This window comes from Lagopus leucura, unplaced genomic scaffold (assembly GCF_019238085.1).
Source record: "Lagopus leucura isolate 7727_CA_CO unplaced genomic scaffold, USGS_WTPT01 Super-Scaffold_100033, whole genome shotgun sequence".
In the NCBI taxonomy this organism is placed as follows: domain Eukaryota; kingdom Metazoa; phylum Chordata; class Aves; order Galliformes; family Phasianidae; genus Lagopus; species Lagopus leucura.
Genome location: NW_024962282.1, coordinates 2,128,853 through 2,145,823, shown reverse-complemented (window position 1 = coordinate 2,145,823; position 16,971 = coordinate 2,128,853). Strand labels below are relative to the sequence as shown.

Genomic DNA, 16,971 nt, shown 5'->3' with positions numbered 1-16,971 from the left:
AAATGTGTATTCCCATAGATACACCAGAGTATGAACTGTCACAAACACATTCACACAATTCAGGCCTAGTCATTATATCAGATACCTGCAAAAAGCAAGAAGCACCTTCTTAGAGCTTTAGAATATCCATCAGAAATTAAGCACTAAGCAAACAGCAAATGATAAATTTATCATTAAGAGACAAAAGACTAGAGGCATAATTTGTTTATTGTACTGTGAGCATCAGTATATATTAGAGACAAAGAAAACATGACTTCCAGGACAAGGAAAAAAACCTGGAGATTGAAAGTTTTGCTCAGTAACAACCATGGAGAACCTGTAAGTTATCTGCTGGAATGCTTTCAGCTCAAAAGCTTGGCTTCTACAGTTACAGAACACTGAAGAATATACGATGTTCTGGATCCCAAAAGCCACATATCTAAAGTTAAATTGTGAAAGACCCAAAAAGATATTACGTAAAATTTATAAACTTGTTTTCTTCTGGGACAGATTGATCTTATCTCCAAGACTCAGGGCCATTCCCTGTAAGGAAAAGAAAGATGTTTATGACACTGGTACTTCAATAAAATCACTTTATGCATACTAAAAGGAAATTCCATATACAGGATTTTAAGTAGTTAGTGGCATAGGAATCAAAATATATCTAACTGTTCACCTATCTGCATAAATTCTAGTGCACACCATCTTAACTCCAGGAAAAGGCCACACTGATAAATATTACTGAAGCAGTGAAACTTCAAAGAGTTAGCAGCTAATAAACCTGCCTTCAAAATAAGAAGAAAAATTAATTTTGAGCTTTTTGACCTTCCACCAATTGGAAGTATGTGCCCACTAGAGAAAGGACATCTGTCAATATAGTTACTGAAATTCAACTGTTGAAAATCTCAGTGCTGACAGAAGCACTCAATACATCAAGGCTATAGAAAATAATTTCATCACAGAACCATGTTACTATTGCACAGAAACTGAAGAAGAAATGTCAAAAGAAACTGCCCAAATAAAACCACCTAATCTACAGAATGATCTCAAGGTGAGACCAAGCTGGCAAATGTAACTGAATGCTATCTTATGTAAAAATGTCACTGTAAGTGTATCAGAAACATTAAATCACTCCAAAATTTTCATAATGACATCACAAACCAAATGGTTTCTTTGACTGTAGTAACTTCATCACAATTCTTTGCTGCATGCTGTTTAAAATACTTTTATTATTACAGCAGCTACTTCCATATTTGCTTCCATACTAAACAATTCTAAATCTTGTAGTTTTTAGTCAGAAGGTGGAAGTTCTTTAGAACTTTTAAGACACATGGATATATCTTTAGAAAACTTCAGTTAGGACACTTCAGTTTTTGCTTCTTCTTTCTTGTAAAACTGAAATATCTACTTTAGTAGGAATAAGATCACAAAAGCTCAGGGAGAGCTGATCTTTATTTAAACACAAATGAAATATAACATCCTGCTAGCAGTGCTAAGGCTACAAATTCAGAAATCTTGTTCCAAACACCTATTCTATGGCAATGCACTGGGAGAGAAGATGTTTTAGTGCATCTTACCCCACATTTTTCTCAAAATTTTACCTAATTTAATGAACACCCCAAAAAGTTGCAAGTTTTTAAAGAGTGCCTGTTAGGTTTTCTTACAAACCAGAAGGAATGGTGCTCTGAATGGAAGCTGCATTACCTGGCTCTTTGCACGGATTCGTATGTGACCGGTGACAGGAGCCTCTGGTCCAAGATGAATTGGCTTTTCAATGCTGACATTTGCAAGTGCATCTTCTCCAAATATGGAACGTGCATAAAGATTGGCTGCCATAAAGCCACAATAACCAGAAAGCGCCTACAGAAGCAACAAGTGAACACATGAGAAAGGCCAAAACCCTACGAGCACGCTCTCGCTCATCTTAGGTATAGTTTTACTTCAGCTACAGTCCATGTATTAGTTATTAGCAGTAATACACACACACTGTACCTTAATAGCTACTTCATATATTTCACTTTACAGCAAGAAGAATACATTGTCAAAAGAAAAGTCAATTTTGATACAGAAGAAAGGATCTTTGAGCTACTGAGAAAACTGTATAAAAAGAGATAGTCCCATCAGAGCTGCTACAAATTACAACAGACATTCTAATTTTCTTCTTGCTGAAGAAGAAATAGCTCAAGTGATGAAATGACACAGAATTCGTTAACAATTAGCTTTTTACTCACTTCAGAACATTAAGAACTTTGGTTATATACATTATTTTGTACTTTTAACAAGCATTTCTAACAACATGCCTAACAGATGCTGAACAAATTACACAGAAAGAGCACACGAGCAAAAAACTGTACCACAAAAGAGTCTACAGGCAAAGAGCTCACCTTCTCTGGAGTGAGGCACTTCATATTGGTTGACTTCAGTATGTGCTGCAAGTATTCATTTAGATCAATTATATTTGTATTCACCGTAACCTGCACAAAGAGAAAAAGGACAATTACTTTAATTAGCATATCAGGCACTTCCAAAAGCCCTTCTGCAGTGCTCTGTAACAAGCACTGCCATCACATTTCTCTTTGAGGAGCAACACATTGAGAGAGCGAGCTGCACGCCACATTATGCACTGGAATAACACACAAACTACCTCCTGCCATCCACTCACTCAGGGGTAGAAGCTCCCATTTTATTACTATAGTCTTTAAAACATATGAGATGCATATGGTACTCAGTTAAGCACACAGACAGGACCAACATCCAATGCAAACATCTAATCTTTAAAAAACCCAGGCCACCAGATATGTTTGAAGAGGCACCTACTTCTACACAGACAAATACAGCTAGTGTTACCCGGTGTTAAACACAATATAAGGAAGAATCACTTGTATCACAGAAGCATCTGAATGAGGTTTATACCACATGAGATAATGTTGACATAATGAGTTAGTGTGGAAGAGGCAAGAGAGTGACAAGTCATCCCACAAGAACCCCAAGTAACATACAGAAAGTAAAACTAACTTTGTTTTCCCACTCAAATTCTGCCCACATCTGTCTGAACTCTGCATCCGTACAAGAGGCTGGCTGGATATAATCCATAATGTCAATGTGAATGTCACTGAGAACCACGCAGTTTCTGTCGCTAGCAGCTCCAGAGACATCATACACTGCAATAAGAAATACAAACCACATTAATGCTTAGAAGAGTGATCTTGCAGTAAGTAAGAGTATCCAGTTACCATTTGTCAGCTAGCAGCTCAGCCCCATGTTGATCTCTACCCTTCTCAGGTGCTTTCCCCAAGTTGCCACAGAACTCTAAGATAGATGCGTTGGTTTTTCAGGCAATGCTGCCTAAGGTCATTTTCAATTCAGAGACTTGGGCTCAATAATCACGCTGACAATCACTCTGAAGGCAGGGTGCTCCACCAGGATTTTTAATTAAAATACAAACTTTCAGAAAGATCATCATGAAATATTCATACATTGCAAATCATTTCATTTCCTTTTCCAGTACAAAGTGCTTTATTTATTCCTTTCTGAGCCCACTGAGCAGTTAAGAAATACCCCACACAGTATTCTGCACACACGACTGCCTACTTACCGATATTACCAAAAATAATTCCATTTTCTGTTGAAGCAACTTTGACGTTAGCTTTTATGTTTGCAAAGTCATGTGGAGCAAGTGTCAAAGGAGATGGTTTTTCTACAAGTTTCAAGTCACCTGTTTAAATAAATTTGGGGGAGAGCATCAGAGAATGTTACCAGTACACAACAATTCCACTTTTGGAACATTTACTGTTGTGCGATTCAATTGCAATGCCTACAGAGCTGCATTGCATTACTTTGTTGATTTTACATCAAAAACTTCAGTTAAAATGTACTCACTCAAAGAATACTGAAAACAAATGGGAACACTGACTTAAATGGGCTTTGGATTGAGCTTGGTAATACTTTTAACAAGCAGAAAACTGTCACTTCTGCCTTGCATTTTAATCACTGCCAACACCATAACACTTAACATGACTGTCTAGTGCCTTAAAAACAAAGTTCAACGTTCAGTACTGCATGCACTGAGCTATCTCAGAACAGGTCAAAGTACCATCTTGATTTTGAATATAACTGCTGCTTTCCCTACTCCACTAGCAAGAAATTGTAGGAGACTCCCTAGTTCTACCAAACAGTGCCAATGCCCAGCAATGCTTCTCACCCAGCGTGGCCAGCTCCAGTGTGCAGTTCTGCAGAGTATCACTGGTCTGATTTACCACGAGCACATCCAGCACAATGTCATACTGGTTGACGTGGACATAGGCTTCTGCATAAACAGGGTCTGAGAAACCCGTTAGTTGTGTAACCTGTAAAGGAAAAGAATTTAAGGTATTTTTCTCGTAAGCCATTTCTAATAGGAAATCATGACAAACAATGCCAAAACAATAAACTACAATTGAATTCACTGCTCTTTGATATGAGCCCCCAAATCAAACAGAAAAGGTGTGTAAGGAGGTTTAAATTTCACATAACTATCTTCTCAGAAAGAGAAAAAAAACAAACAACACTTCAGCCAAATACCACAAACTTAGTCTAGAAAATACTTAAGTGACATTCTGCAAAACGTATTTCTTGCACAAGCTTTCAAAAATTAACAAGTTCTGAAGACTTACAACTAAATCACAGCGATCCTCTGTATTATTTACACAAATGCATTTTTAAATCCATCCTTTGCTCAGCTGTCCCTTTGCAGACATACTGCAATTCGTAACACCTTTACAGATAGAACGTTTTCTGAACTGAATTCATCTAAGATCCCAAAACATGAACTAAAAAGCTGCGTTATACTTAAAAAAGATTAGAATGAAAAATAATGACTTCAAATTGAAAGGTAATTTTAAACATTAAAAAGAATTTACACAGACTTTGAGAATGAAAGCCTGCTTTCCTAACTGGAGTTCAAGAAGCGTTTGGACAACACTCTCAGAGGCGTGGTTTGATTCTCAGGCGCTTCTCTGCAGAGCCAGAGGTTTGGCTTGATGACCTTTGTGGGTCCCTTCCAACTTGGGATATTCTGTGGTTTTATGAACCACTTTAGACATTCTCTGCCAGTTGAAATAACCAACAGCAAAAAAAAAAGACAAGCTGAAAAAAGATACACCACACTTGTCAACAGGATATGGCAGAAAAGAAAAAGGTCCTTAACTTGTGACATCCCTGCTCTTCTCATAGTGAACCTTATTGGGCTCTTCAAAGCACCACACAATTTCAATTTCAATTTCTGCACGCCACCAGCTTAGCACTGAGCCTCCTTGCCACTCTTCTTCCCTCATGATAAGGGAATAAAGCACAATAAAATTTTTTTCCTCTTTCTTTCCCCCTAATCAACAAACATACGGGACTTCCTAATCAACATAACCTGATTCATTAGTTCCAGTATGCAACTCCCATAGCTCATTCTGCACGTGAGCAAAAGAGTATATAATTAAAAGACTGACTATTAGATTACCTTATTAAGTTTGGATGCGAGAGGATCAGCAGCCTCTTTCCTCTGTGTGTTTCCCATTGCTGCGAGAAGGCTGAGCTGAAACTGGTCTTCTTTTGAGCTCATTTCATTTTTAGCAGTAAGCTGCATGAAGGAAATGGGATCGTCTGGCTGAACTGTCACGTTCCTTTTCTCTGATTCTTTCTGCAGAAAAAAACCATCCCAATTAATTCCCTCACTTAGCACAGAACACAGAATGACTGAAGCAGACATAGTCAAATGGAGACATTTCTAGGACCTGCTTGGATGTGAACAACATAAAAAAAAATTCCAAGTGTTTATGATTACACATTCATAATATCTCACCTTCTGGGAAAGTTTCTCTTCTTCTAGCTTGGCTGACAGCATATGAGAGAGGGACTGCCTGCATTCTTTGTTGAAAATATCATTCATGAGTGGAGAACATTCTGACAAAACTTTCAGGCACAGGGAAATACGATCCACATCATCATCTGTAATGGGCTTCTTGGGAAGAGAAGACTTTCCCAAATGGAGAATAGTGGCCATCAGCAGCATAGCTTCAGCAATAAAGGACTGAGAAGGAAGACAAATGAAACAGAATGAAAGGAAGTTATTGAGCTTTTAAAAAGCTTTAAAGAAATGCTTATTTCTGGGGCAGATTAATCAAATTCATAGGAATCTCTGGACTTTTTTTTTTTGGATCTGTCAAGAGACAAAGCACCAAGAGTTAAGAGACTTCTGATATGGTGGCTGGAAAGCAGCAAGCCCTATTTATGACCCAAATTATTATTACACAACCCTGTAGCTGGCCCACATTATTATTACACAACCCTGTAACTAGAATTTGATTCAGGACTTAATCAATTTTGTATCTGCTTAAAAATCCATTGAACAAAAAGAAAAAAGCAAACTCCACTAACAAACCAAAAAAAACCCAACCCACCAACCAGCTCTTCTTTGCAACTACAGTGAAAGCACATAGATGACTTACATTTTGCTTCTTCTTTTCCTGAACTAGTGACACATATCGTAAAGCAATCTTGGTTAAAGTGGTAGCAAGGGAAGCTGCGACAAAGAAATCCCCATCAAGCAAGAATCCTCGCAGTGGAGGTCTACAAGGACAGACAGTCATCAGAAAACTAGCTCAGAAGACACTTTAAGAGTAGTAAATCATCTCAACCCCTCAACTCTCCATGAAAGAATGTCACTTAAAAAAAAACAACAGCAACAAAACAACTCAAATGTTTACTAGATCTAGTAAGAAATCTTAAATACCTGTCCTCCTCCTTTTTGGTGGGCCGGGAACTACTCAGAGCACTCTGGGTTGCATAAGTACCCATCTCTGTCACCAGTTTCTGGACTGGGCCCACAGTCACCTCTTCTTCAGGTTTTAGCTCACCAGCTTCTTTCTTGATTTCAGATTCTACAATTGGGATCTAAACACGAACAGGTAAATGTTCACACGGATACAGAAGCCTCCGACAGCTGTGCATAAAGCTCACAATGCTGCATGCAGTGCCTTAGAGCTCCCAAGACTGAAAGCACTCTTCATTTGTCAGTGGATATGTTCAAGTCACCACAGTTATCTGAAACAAGCAATTTTTCACCCACCCTGCTAAGTCTGAAGCATTCAAATCTTTATTCTCAGTACATGCCAGTTGCTATGTAAAAATAATTCAATATTGAATGCAAAACCTAGTTTTTGCATTTGGCTTCTTGCAAGTATAACATTAGATTATAATGCTCAAAACTCCGTACTGCATTTTAATTGTTTTAAATCCTTTCCTTAGCACAATGCATGTAGTAAGATGAACCACAAAAAGCTAGAATAACAAAATAAACACACCTCTCCAAGTGATCTGCGAACTTCTGTCATTACACTTTGTATATCCTCCTTTGTGCTGCAGTACTCTCCAAGGATCCATAAAGCTCCTCGATAAATCCTAAAATAAGAACAGGAATTTAACCATGCTTTCCTGATAAATCAGCATCAAGGGTAGCTATTCATGGACAAATTCTAAGGGATGTGATGGGCAGGAAGCAAGTTTGATCTGGAACATTCATCCTTTCAGCTTCAATAAACTAATGAACAAGCATATAAAATAAGATTTCTTCTCTGCTACTTTTTATTCCATCTGTGTGAAGCTTGATATTTATAAAATTACATTTCATTACCATCACAACCAACTTCACTGCATGCTAACAAAGACAGCTATAATTTCCCCAACGACCTGAGGCAAACGAGTAGGAGAAATGACAAAACAGAAGGCTGAATGAAGATTAAAGAAAAAAAGAATAGCAGTGTTTTTCAGGGTTTCAGGGCTTATTTGTCACCTAACAACATAATGACAGAGCCAAAGACTTGGGATATCCGGATAGAGGTGTCTTCAAACAGAAAAATTCCCTTCATATGACTGACCCATCAGAATGCCAAGCCTTGAGTGCTTTGCAAGTACTGAAGATGCTTTGCAGATTCGTATCTTAGGACTCTTTTTTTCTGACAAATGCCCAACATTTTCCAGTTCCCTAGAAGTGCAAATTCCCACTGCAACACTCCCTTAGTAATTCTGTTTTAGCAAATATATCACTTTGGTGTTGGTCTTCAACAACATCATCCTCTAACAAATAGAATACAATTAACAATAGCATCATAAAAACGAATTTGAACTGATCTGGGTTCAACGTAACAAGCACCCAATCTATCATGGACAAAAAGGCAAGATGGAAACCATTTCCCTATGGTCATCTACCTCCTGCACCTTCCGTGCGCATGGGCTGCAAGGCTTTTGGTACATACTTAATGACAATACACATTTAATGCAAATGAGCCACACAATGCTCCAGCTCTGGTTTGATACCGTATCTGAGACTCACTTGACAGATTTAATTGCATGAAAGACTTCAAGCATCTTCTCAACGATAAGAGGTCTGAGGTTATCGAACCGCTGGATCGCTTCCCGCACAAATTCCAATACGTCAGCAGCTGCAGCTTCATTATTATCACTGAGGAACTCCATCAGCTAGCACAGCGTGGGGAGCATTAACACAAAGAACAAAAAAGTTACCTTTGTATCACTGTACTTCTACATTCAGATGCAGATATTTCTTCAGCAATGGAAACTGGCCCGACTTAGTGTAAATCCACTTTAAGAAAAACCTCAGCTTCACATATTCTTTTACACAGGCAGGCAGGAAGGTTTTTGGGACAGCTGGACATAATTGAATGACAATATAATTAAACATTTCCATACCACTGGAATAACATTTGCAGCCATATCTGGGAACCGAACACTACAGGAATGCAGTGTGCGAACAAGCAGCTGTCTGTATTTGTCAGTATCTTCATGCTCTGTCACATTATTAGTCTTAATCACTTCTTTCTTCAGAACAATCACAAGCTGCAGGAAAGATCAAACAAAATTGAGGAAAGTCACGTATTTTTCTGGAGAATAAAAACATGTCATGAGACACATGTAATATATCTTTTACCTCCTCCACATTTCTTGAAGAAACCAGATCCAGAGCCAGCTGAAGGGTTTTTTTGCGCACTTCCAGATCTGGGGTACTCAACACTCTGAGGATGTCCATAACGAGATCCTGAAACAGTGAAAAAATAGATAAATAACTGCTTTCTTGCTACAAATTACTCCATCCCCAGTTCTAATTTCCAGTCCCCAGTGATTTTCAAAGATCTTGTGGACACAGAATGTATAATACAGTGACAAACACGCAATGTATCCTAGAGATTATGAAATTCAGTGCTCATTTCATCCATTCTAACACTCCTCAGGCAAGCTACTGAGCCTTACAGTCATGGCAACATTTACCATGGTTATTGCAGGCAACGGTAACATCAAGCCTAAACATAAAAGACCATCCAGCTGTTTTCAACAGATGTATCACCAGAAGGTTTAAATTTTAGAAGGGCATTTTGCACTGCAACACCTGAAAATTTATATGAAAGGAAAAGCATTCAGATAGGCTGGCAAGAAAAGAGAGCTCACGTACCTGTAACACTCGCTCATGGGAGGGATGCTCCTTCAATTCAACCAAGCGGTCCAACACAATCAATTTCACATTATTATCACTTTCTTTAATAATCAAATCTATGTAGCATTGGGCAGCTGCCTAAATTAGAAAGGATCAAAAACATTTATATAAGTAACAAAGAAGGGAACTGGGCAAATCTTGGAGACAATTTCAGTTAAAGACAGCTTTTACTTTATTACTGAACAACAATTCAAGGAGTTGGCACCCAAATTAACTTGAGAACAGTTTAAACTTTCTGATAAACCATAAAGATGGTTCCATCAGCTTGTTACAGTAATGCCACAGGAAGAAGCACAGCTTACAATGCACAGACTTGATTTCAAATTCAAGCAAAACCGTAAATTTCCTTGCATGCTTTCAGTCAAATCTTAAGTACAGGACAGGAGATAAAAATTAATTTAAAATAGTTGACAGTGTTAGCATATCTAGATGTTTTAATGACAGCTTCTCTGTACGATATTTGTACTCAAGGAAAATGACTGCACTAAGGTAAGAATGCAAGAATTAACACACCTGAGCTTTTGAAGCTACTATTCACAATGTTTTTACTCTTATTCTAGGCTGGTATATTCTATTTTTAAATAGAACTTAGAATTCCTTTGTGTTCTCAAGTAATCAACAGTACAAAGATAAATAGGAATGTGAGGTCAAGCAGTAATCAATGCAAATCTTCAAAGCTTTGTTTCCACTTTGAGAAAGAATAACATTTCAGAGTAAAGAAAGTAATTCAATCTCTGCAAATCTTCAATACTGGTCGTCTTTGCTAAGAATGTCAACAAAACTGCAGGTTGATAGCAACTACTGTAATAAATTGCACAGTATTTATGCACAAGGACAGGCTTCTGTGTTCATCATCAAGTGGCATGAAGTCCTCCAGCCACAAAGCTGCAAAATATAGTCCTAGTATCTTCTGACCAATTTCAGAAGAGGTTTGAAGACAGTTTTACACATCAAGTGCCAAAAACCACATTTTGCTGCCGCCTTAAGACTTCAAAAGTACAAGGCATAACCCACAGTATTACGGTGCACCAGTAGGTACTGGAATGTCTGCAAACAGCACTTCTATACCTTGATTGCAGTCGGTGCACTGGAGAGTGTAACTAGTGTTCCTGCTGCTTCATATTTCACTGCAGGACTCGATGACTGCAGCAGGTTGTAGATGCAGCGAATAAAGCGAGCTCTCTCTGATGGGTTGGCATGACAGACCTACATACAAAGAAAATTAAGCAAAGGGTGACAACCTTTTCTGAGCATAAGCAGCATCATTCACAGTTTGAAAAGCTCTCAAAATTCTTTAACTGGAAATAGTATGCAATACTAGCAGGTCTTGACACGCACAAGTGGCCAAAATGCCTTTTCTAGCTGTATTCTAACTGTTCTACTAAGGGGTCTAATAGAACCTGTATTTTCTAAATACATCACAATATATTTTCCTTTTACCTTATAAATCAGTTCAACAATAACCAACTGTAGAATATCACCAAATGTCTGGACTTGGTCAATGCAGGTACTCAGATAATCCAATGCTCGATCCTAAACAAATAAAAGGCAAATCATTCCAAGATATTTCAGAGTTCTCAGCTACATTTTAAAGCAAAGCAAATTATAAAAATCACAGAGTCAGAGAATCACCATGGTTGGAAAAGACCTCACAGATCATACAGTCAACCATCCACCTCTCACCAATATCACCAATCAGAAGAAAACTACACACAGTCAACCTTTCAACTGAAAGCTTTGAAGAATTTATGAAAAAATATTAAGTGTGAAGAGCAAATTAATAAACTCTGTCTGCACATGAAAAAAAATGAGACATGCCTTACTGTAATCAGGCACAAAATTCAATCACCAGTATAGCAAATGAACAGAATTTGCCATTTCTTTCCCATAAAACTACAAAAGCTATTAAAATGATTGGTAATCTAGGAGGTCTTCTCAATCCAGCAAGGCTCACAAGACAAAAATAATTACAGTTTTCAGCAACAACGCAGCTGTCTTCATATGCAGCAACTGTTCTTTAAAATGAAGACAGCACTAAAAACCTATATTAACTTATTTGCAGTTAAAGAATACTCCACAAATGATGTACAGCTGCCAAATACATATTTTTTTATATGAATATGTTCACACTTCTAACAAACTACTGGCTAGTTACCTATGACATTTTCAGATATTTACTCTAAATAAATTTGGGGGCAAGTATCCTTACCTGATCTGCGTGAATTAACATCATAAATGCATTTCTTTTGCAACTTGCATCCTTCTCATTCACCAGGAAATCATGGATCAATTCAGGAGCATCAGGTATAAGATGTTCAAAATTTCTTTAAAAAAATCACAATTAAAAAGCTACTGATGAGGGGGAAACCATACAGCTTAATTGCATATCCTACACAAATGTGTACAGAAAATCAAAAAGCATGAAACAGCAAAGTAGAACTTTTGTGTAGTCATTCGAAAGTAGACAAGCTCAGTGAGCACAAAAATTGTCTGCTGTTATGACAGCTAAAATATTAATCCACTAATGATTTCAGCTTAATAGGAACAGTTGGTTATAGTGTTTAGATAAGAAAAAAACAAGCAATAGCATTCAGTATGTAAGCAGAGTAGAGGAGTAGAGGAAGGATGTCTTGCTTCAAATAAATGTATGTGCTTATACTCCTGTGAAGTTCTTCTTTGTTTATATTAGTGGACAACAATTACTGTGCATGAAGTTTAGATAACTGAGAAAGGCATTCGCCCTTACAAATTAACCTGCAATATAAGGATCTCAGTGGCAGCTGCAAAAGCACGAGCAGTACCTTCCACTTTTCCAAAGAAGTTCTTCACAGAGGAAAAAGCAAACAAAAAATCCATCCCACACCAACCTCCTCTGCCTCCTCGCTACCAGAAATTAATAATAATAAATACATATAAAAATACATATTTATGAGGTCTCCCAAGCCACCCAAGCCAACAAACATAGCCTTCCAAATACAGCCTTGGTCTTTTGTACTTTAAACAGATTCTGGCATTTACCTATAGATGGTGTAAATTGCCAGGACTGCATTTCTGCGCACATAGCTGTGACGATGCTCTAGGCACGCACGGATGGCTGGCATCAGAGGCTCCAGCAGTTCTGCTTCTTTCAGTTTGCAAAGAAAACGAAGAGTAGAGCCTCGGATAAACTCATTTGGATGCTGAAGATCCTACAATCAACCGGAAGCATATTTGAAATGTCAGATGCTACAGTTTAACTGCAAAGCTCAGGTGAACGCACTTGCTAGCCTCTTCCCAAGTTAAGTTTTTTGATGGAGCAAATTCCAAAAGTCTAAGAAGACAATTCTTTATCTTTTCATTAAAGGAATCTTCTTAAAACACTGAAGTTCCATGAAATTTAAAACAAGCATTTCCATATAATCAAACTTGCAAGTCCTAAGTTTTTTTCTGCTGCACTGCACGTATTGTATGTGACTCCTCAGGCTGTGAAAGCTCAGCCTGCAGGCATTCCAGCACAGTGGAATGACTCTACTGCATGTCAGTTATCTGCCTGCAGTCTATTCCCACAGAAACTGAAGGATTATCTTTGTGAAGGAGCATCCCAAACACAATGCAACGAAGATATGCCACATAGAGCATCTACTCTTACTGACCCACTGTGTGTCCAAGGACACTATCGAGGTGGTAATGAGGTCACCCCTCATCTTCGAGGCTCTCTGACTTCATAAGATTGAGCACTGCACATTTAATTGTAACAGGAAATGTGAAAATTCCTTAGCAGTTGGTTTGCTGGCTACATTTCAGCCAGCTATGAAGCATTTTAAGACAAAAGCATTTGCAAGGAAATGCAGAGCGTGAGACGCTTTCATATATTTTACATAACAGAAAGCGATGCACTTTCTAGAAAGTACACAGTATGTAAACATAGGCAGTAAAATAAACAAGAAGCTACCTTTCTATATGCATCACAGACAAGGATCATTTCCTGCAGAAGCCTGCCATCAGGAGTGGTCTTCGGCACTATCTCCCAGAAAACAAGCAGCAGCTTTTTGATGGTATGATCTTGGAGAGGCAGCACAAAACGTATAATGGTCATCAGAAGCCCAGGTAGTTTTTCACCATTCAGAATCATAATAATCACTTTCTTCAAGGCCTCTGTCTTCAACTTGACATCTCCTTTTTCTAGAGTGAACAGAAAATTCAAGAAAGAGAATCAAGGTAATTGTATGCTTAGGAAGGCTAACGTGCCACAGTTTAGTAGGAACAGCTGTTTTCTGGTCAGAAGATACAACCTCTCCCCAAAGGAGTACAGTTTAACATTTCAATAAAATCCACACCCTCACTTTTAAGAGCATAAAGAGGAAGCAAGAGGTACGTATAATATATAAGCCTGGAGCTTAAGCTTATTTTTGGGACCGATGTATTGGAATTAAATGAATTCAACAGATTGCATCATTGCTCCAGTGCTTTCAAACAGCATTTCAAATCAGAATACTCCAATGCACTGTAATGTTACACTAAATACTGATGATGCCACTTCTTCAAGAAAGATACAGCTGTGCACAGAATAGTAAGTGATGTGGTTCTCATTAACTAAGCCTGCCCAGACCTCAACATCTATTGCTTTGCACAAAGACTGAAAGTGATGTAAAAGTTCTGCACAGAATTTGGACAAAAAGTCACATAAGATAAATATCACAAACTTCTCGAACAGCGAGCAGAATTCACACATTTCAAACATCAACATAACAAAACAAACACTTATTTGCCTGAGTTTATGAAACGCAAACAATATTCTAGTAAAAGTGTAAGGACACCATGTGAGAATAATGATAGATGATCCTTCTTATCAGGGTCCATTACTTGCCTAGGTCATTTTTTAAGCTGATTTCAGAAGGTGGTTCTGAATCCATCGGGACATTGATTAACGTGTAGCACACGTTCTCAGCAGCTGTCATGGCTCCTGGTTACAAATATTTTCTCAGTGGAAGATTTATTTTGACACAAGTATCAGACAACCTAAAAAAACAAGCAAATAAAGCCATCTCAAAATTAACAGATTTTACTAATAATGTAAAAATGATTGTCCACCTGATTTAATGATTTGTAGAAGCTTGGATTTCTTGAGAAGCCACATTTGAAATACCTTCCCATTTTACAAACAAACAAACAAATCAAGAGCATAACATTCCGCAAAGGAAAAAACAACCCAGAAATGAAAAATCTTTCTAATATGGCTACAGATGAAGGAGGATATTTGGCTGCTACTGAAAGGATGCAGCAACTTTTCCCTTGCCTACTCATCCCTCTGATTCCTACTATATTCACCATCTTCCCGGTGCTCTTGCGCCTCTCCAGGTGAACTGACCCAAAGTGCAAAGCCAGCTGAAAGCATCTAAGTGAAAGAAAAGGGGAAAGGAAGAGCTTTCTTCCAGTTTAACAAACTGAATCAGCCAATGAGGAAGCTATGATGATGGGCACAAGATGTAAGAGTGAAAACTGAGGATGGCAGAACAGAAAAAAGTGAGATGGAAAGGAAAGCAGGACGACACTTTTACATACCAAGAACAATCAGACCTGTGGAACTCTACTCTTTAGCTGCCCCTATAAACTGATGAGGAAGGTCGGTATTTATACAGAGGAAAAAACTACCTGAGGGTTACAGACCCATCAAAGCTGCAATTCAGATTAAAAAAAAGTTAAATCCTCATTTTTTCTGTTTGTTTCTTCCTAGTGTAATTGATGCCTAGGATCAAACCAAACTTACTACTGTTTCTTAATGGAAAAATGTTCCAGTTTCAGTTTGCTCTGTTAGTGCTATGATACCACACTGATGAGCACAGGAAATTGTTAGTTTCTGTTACATGTCCAAAACTGCATTTTCTAAACGCATGCAGAATAATGACTGTGCTCTCACTGCAATGAATTGTCTTGAAGTCTTACACAGAGTTTAACAAATCTTTGAAAGAAGACGCTTCTTTAAAACATGGCGTTATGCATCAGTCTGTTAATAAACAGTGCCAAAGCACACACTTGTTTGCTGTTCCATCACCATCCAAGACAGCAGTCAGTGACATGCCAAGTGAGAAAGCCACTGTCTGAGTTCTGATCTCACCTCACCTCCACAGCTGTGTTGACACAACTTCTGAGATGCAAACTCTGTAAACCCTCCAATCCCACTTTATTTTTGAAGCAGTCATTTCAGCAAACAACATTCAAAAAACCAAACATTCATTTCCAGCTCAGTGAGCCTGAGAAGAAGCACTGCTCCACACAGAGCTCTGACTGACAACAGAGGAAAGAAAGCAGCTGTGGCACTGGAATGAATGAGTGAAACTGTGGATCCAAAGCCCCTTTTTTTCAATCAAACAGGCACCTGAAGAACCTTAGGCTGAGCAGGAAGTTGTGCTGCTTTGGGCTGTGTCATCCTTCTACATAGAAAACAGCAAAACGTAAGAAGTACTGGAAAAGATAGTTGAAAGAAAAATGGCAATGCAACACCAGTTACTTTTTGTTACAGAATTTCTGTATTTCTACGGCTTCAATTCTTCAAGTTGAACATTCGCAGGAAAAAAAAAGGAAACAAAGAGCCGTTTTCTTGCCTTGGTAACAGCTTCTGGGCAAGAAGGTGGGAGAGACAGCAGAGCTCAACGCTGCGCAGCCAGCGTTCAGCTCTGTGAGGAAGCGCAGCAGGCCCGTCCAAAAGGCAGCTCGCACACAGCCCTGACTGCAGAAACTCCTCAGACCCACGGCACAACTCTCCGTAACGCGGCGACGCGGCCCGAGCTCACGCAGCGGCGAAGCGCCACGCCGGTCGGCCAACCCACAGCCGAGAGCCCCCGGGCACCATTCTGCCTCGCGGCACTCGGCTATTTTCAGCCCTCAGCCCGACGCCCGCGGCCAGGAGGAGGCCGGCGGCGGCCCCGCTGTCTCCCGCTCCCGTTCCCCGCCCCGGGTACGGCTACGAAGAGGTTTCCCCGCGAGGTGTCGCGGCGCGGAGCTGCGCACCGTGAGGCGGCGGTGCTGCTCGCGGCGGCCCGCTCGGATCGGAGGCAGTGGGCCGCGGCTCGGCCCGCTCAGCTCTGCCCGCGGCGGTTCGGCGATGGCTGACGTGGAGCCGCTCCCTCCCGGATGGCTCGGCGCTACGGCGGCTGAGATAGGACACGCCTCCTCCGTGCAGAAGAACGCGAAAGAGGCGGAGCCGCCGCCAGCGTTGCCGCGTGGCCGACAGGGGCGGGGCGAAGGGGCGCCACGAGGACGGCGTCACGTGAGCAGCAGGGGCGGGCCTTCCGGCTCTGACGCTCTGACGTCACCACCCCGCCAAAGGGGGGAGCTTTGTTTTTTCCCCACCTCCCAAAGCCACGGTTGGTTCCAAAGACGCGATTTAATCCCATTTGTCCTTACATGCTAAAGACAGTAGGCATCCATTAAAAACCAGTATCTTGTGCTGTTTAAGAAAACCCCTTCCTCGACAGAAA

General features: G+C 39.6%; 1 protein-coding gene across 4 annotated transcripts; it reads right to left on the bottom strand.

Annotated features, from left to right (window-relative positions):
• Positions 1 to 189: 189 nt before the first annotated feature.
• On the bottom strand, positions 190 to 16,600 carry COPB1 (COPI coat complex subunit beta 1). Of its 4 annotated transcripts, none has more exons than XM_042882103.1 (22): positions 16,502 to 16,600; positions 14,361 to 14,512; positions 13,446 to 13,675; positions 12,533 to 12,702; positions 11,724 to 11,838; positions 10,955 to 11,047; positions 10,583 to 10,720; positions 9,473 to 9,592; positions 8,954 to 9,061; positions 8,716 to 8,862; positions 8,339 to 8,484; positions 7,311 to 7,407; positions 6,740 to 6,900; positions 6,456 to 6,576; positions 5,810 to 6,037; positions 5,468 to 5,647; positions 4,181 to 4,325; positions 3,575 to 3,694; positions 2,995 to 3,140; positions 2,364 to 2,453; positions 1,684 to 1,839; positions 190 to 522 (listed from the first exon to the last, which is right to left on the bottom strand). In XM_042882103.1, the coding sequence occupies exons 2-22, from the start codon at positions 14,449 to 14,451 to the stop codon at positions 463 to 465; spliced, it is 2,862 nt and encodes a 953-aa protein (XP_042738037.1). In that variant the 5' UTR covers positions 14,452 to 14,512; positions 16,502 to 16,600; the 3' UTR covers positions 190 to 462. The 4 variants fall into 4 exon arrangements, with proteins under 4 accessions (XP_042738037.1, XP_042738038.1, XP_042738040.1 ...); XM_042882104.1 differs by lacking the exon at positions 16,502 to 16,600 and adding an exon at positions 16,096 to 16,288; XM_042882106.1 differs by lacking the exon at positions 16,502 to 16,600 and adding an exon at positions 15,609 to 15,966.
• Between the last annotated feature and the right edge of the window lie 371 nt (positions 16,601 to 16,971).

Excerpts from the sequence above, each read along its gene's own strand:
- COPB1 (XM_042882103.1), bottom strand. The coding sequence starts at position 14,451 with ATGACAGCTGCTGAGAACGTGTGCTACACGTTAATCAATGTCCCGATG. Across the intron at positions 7,408-8,338 it reads CATGCAATTAAATCTGTCAA|GATTTATCGAGGAGCTTTAT; the intron begins GTGAGTCTCAGA and ends TTCTTATTTTAG. Across the intron at positions 3,141-3,574 it reads AATTATTTTTGGTAATATCG|TGTATGATGTCTCTGGAGCT; the intron begins GTAAGTAGGCAG and ends TTCTTATTGCAG.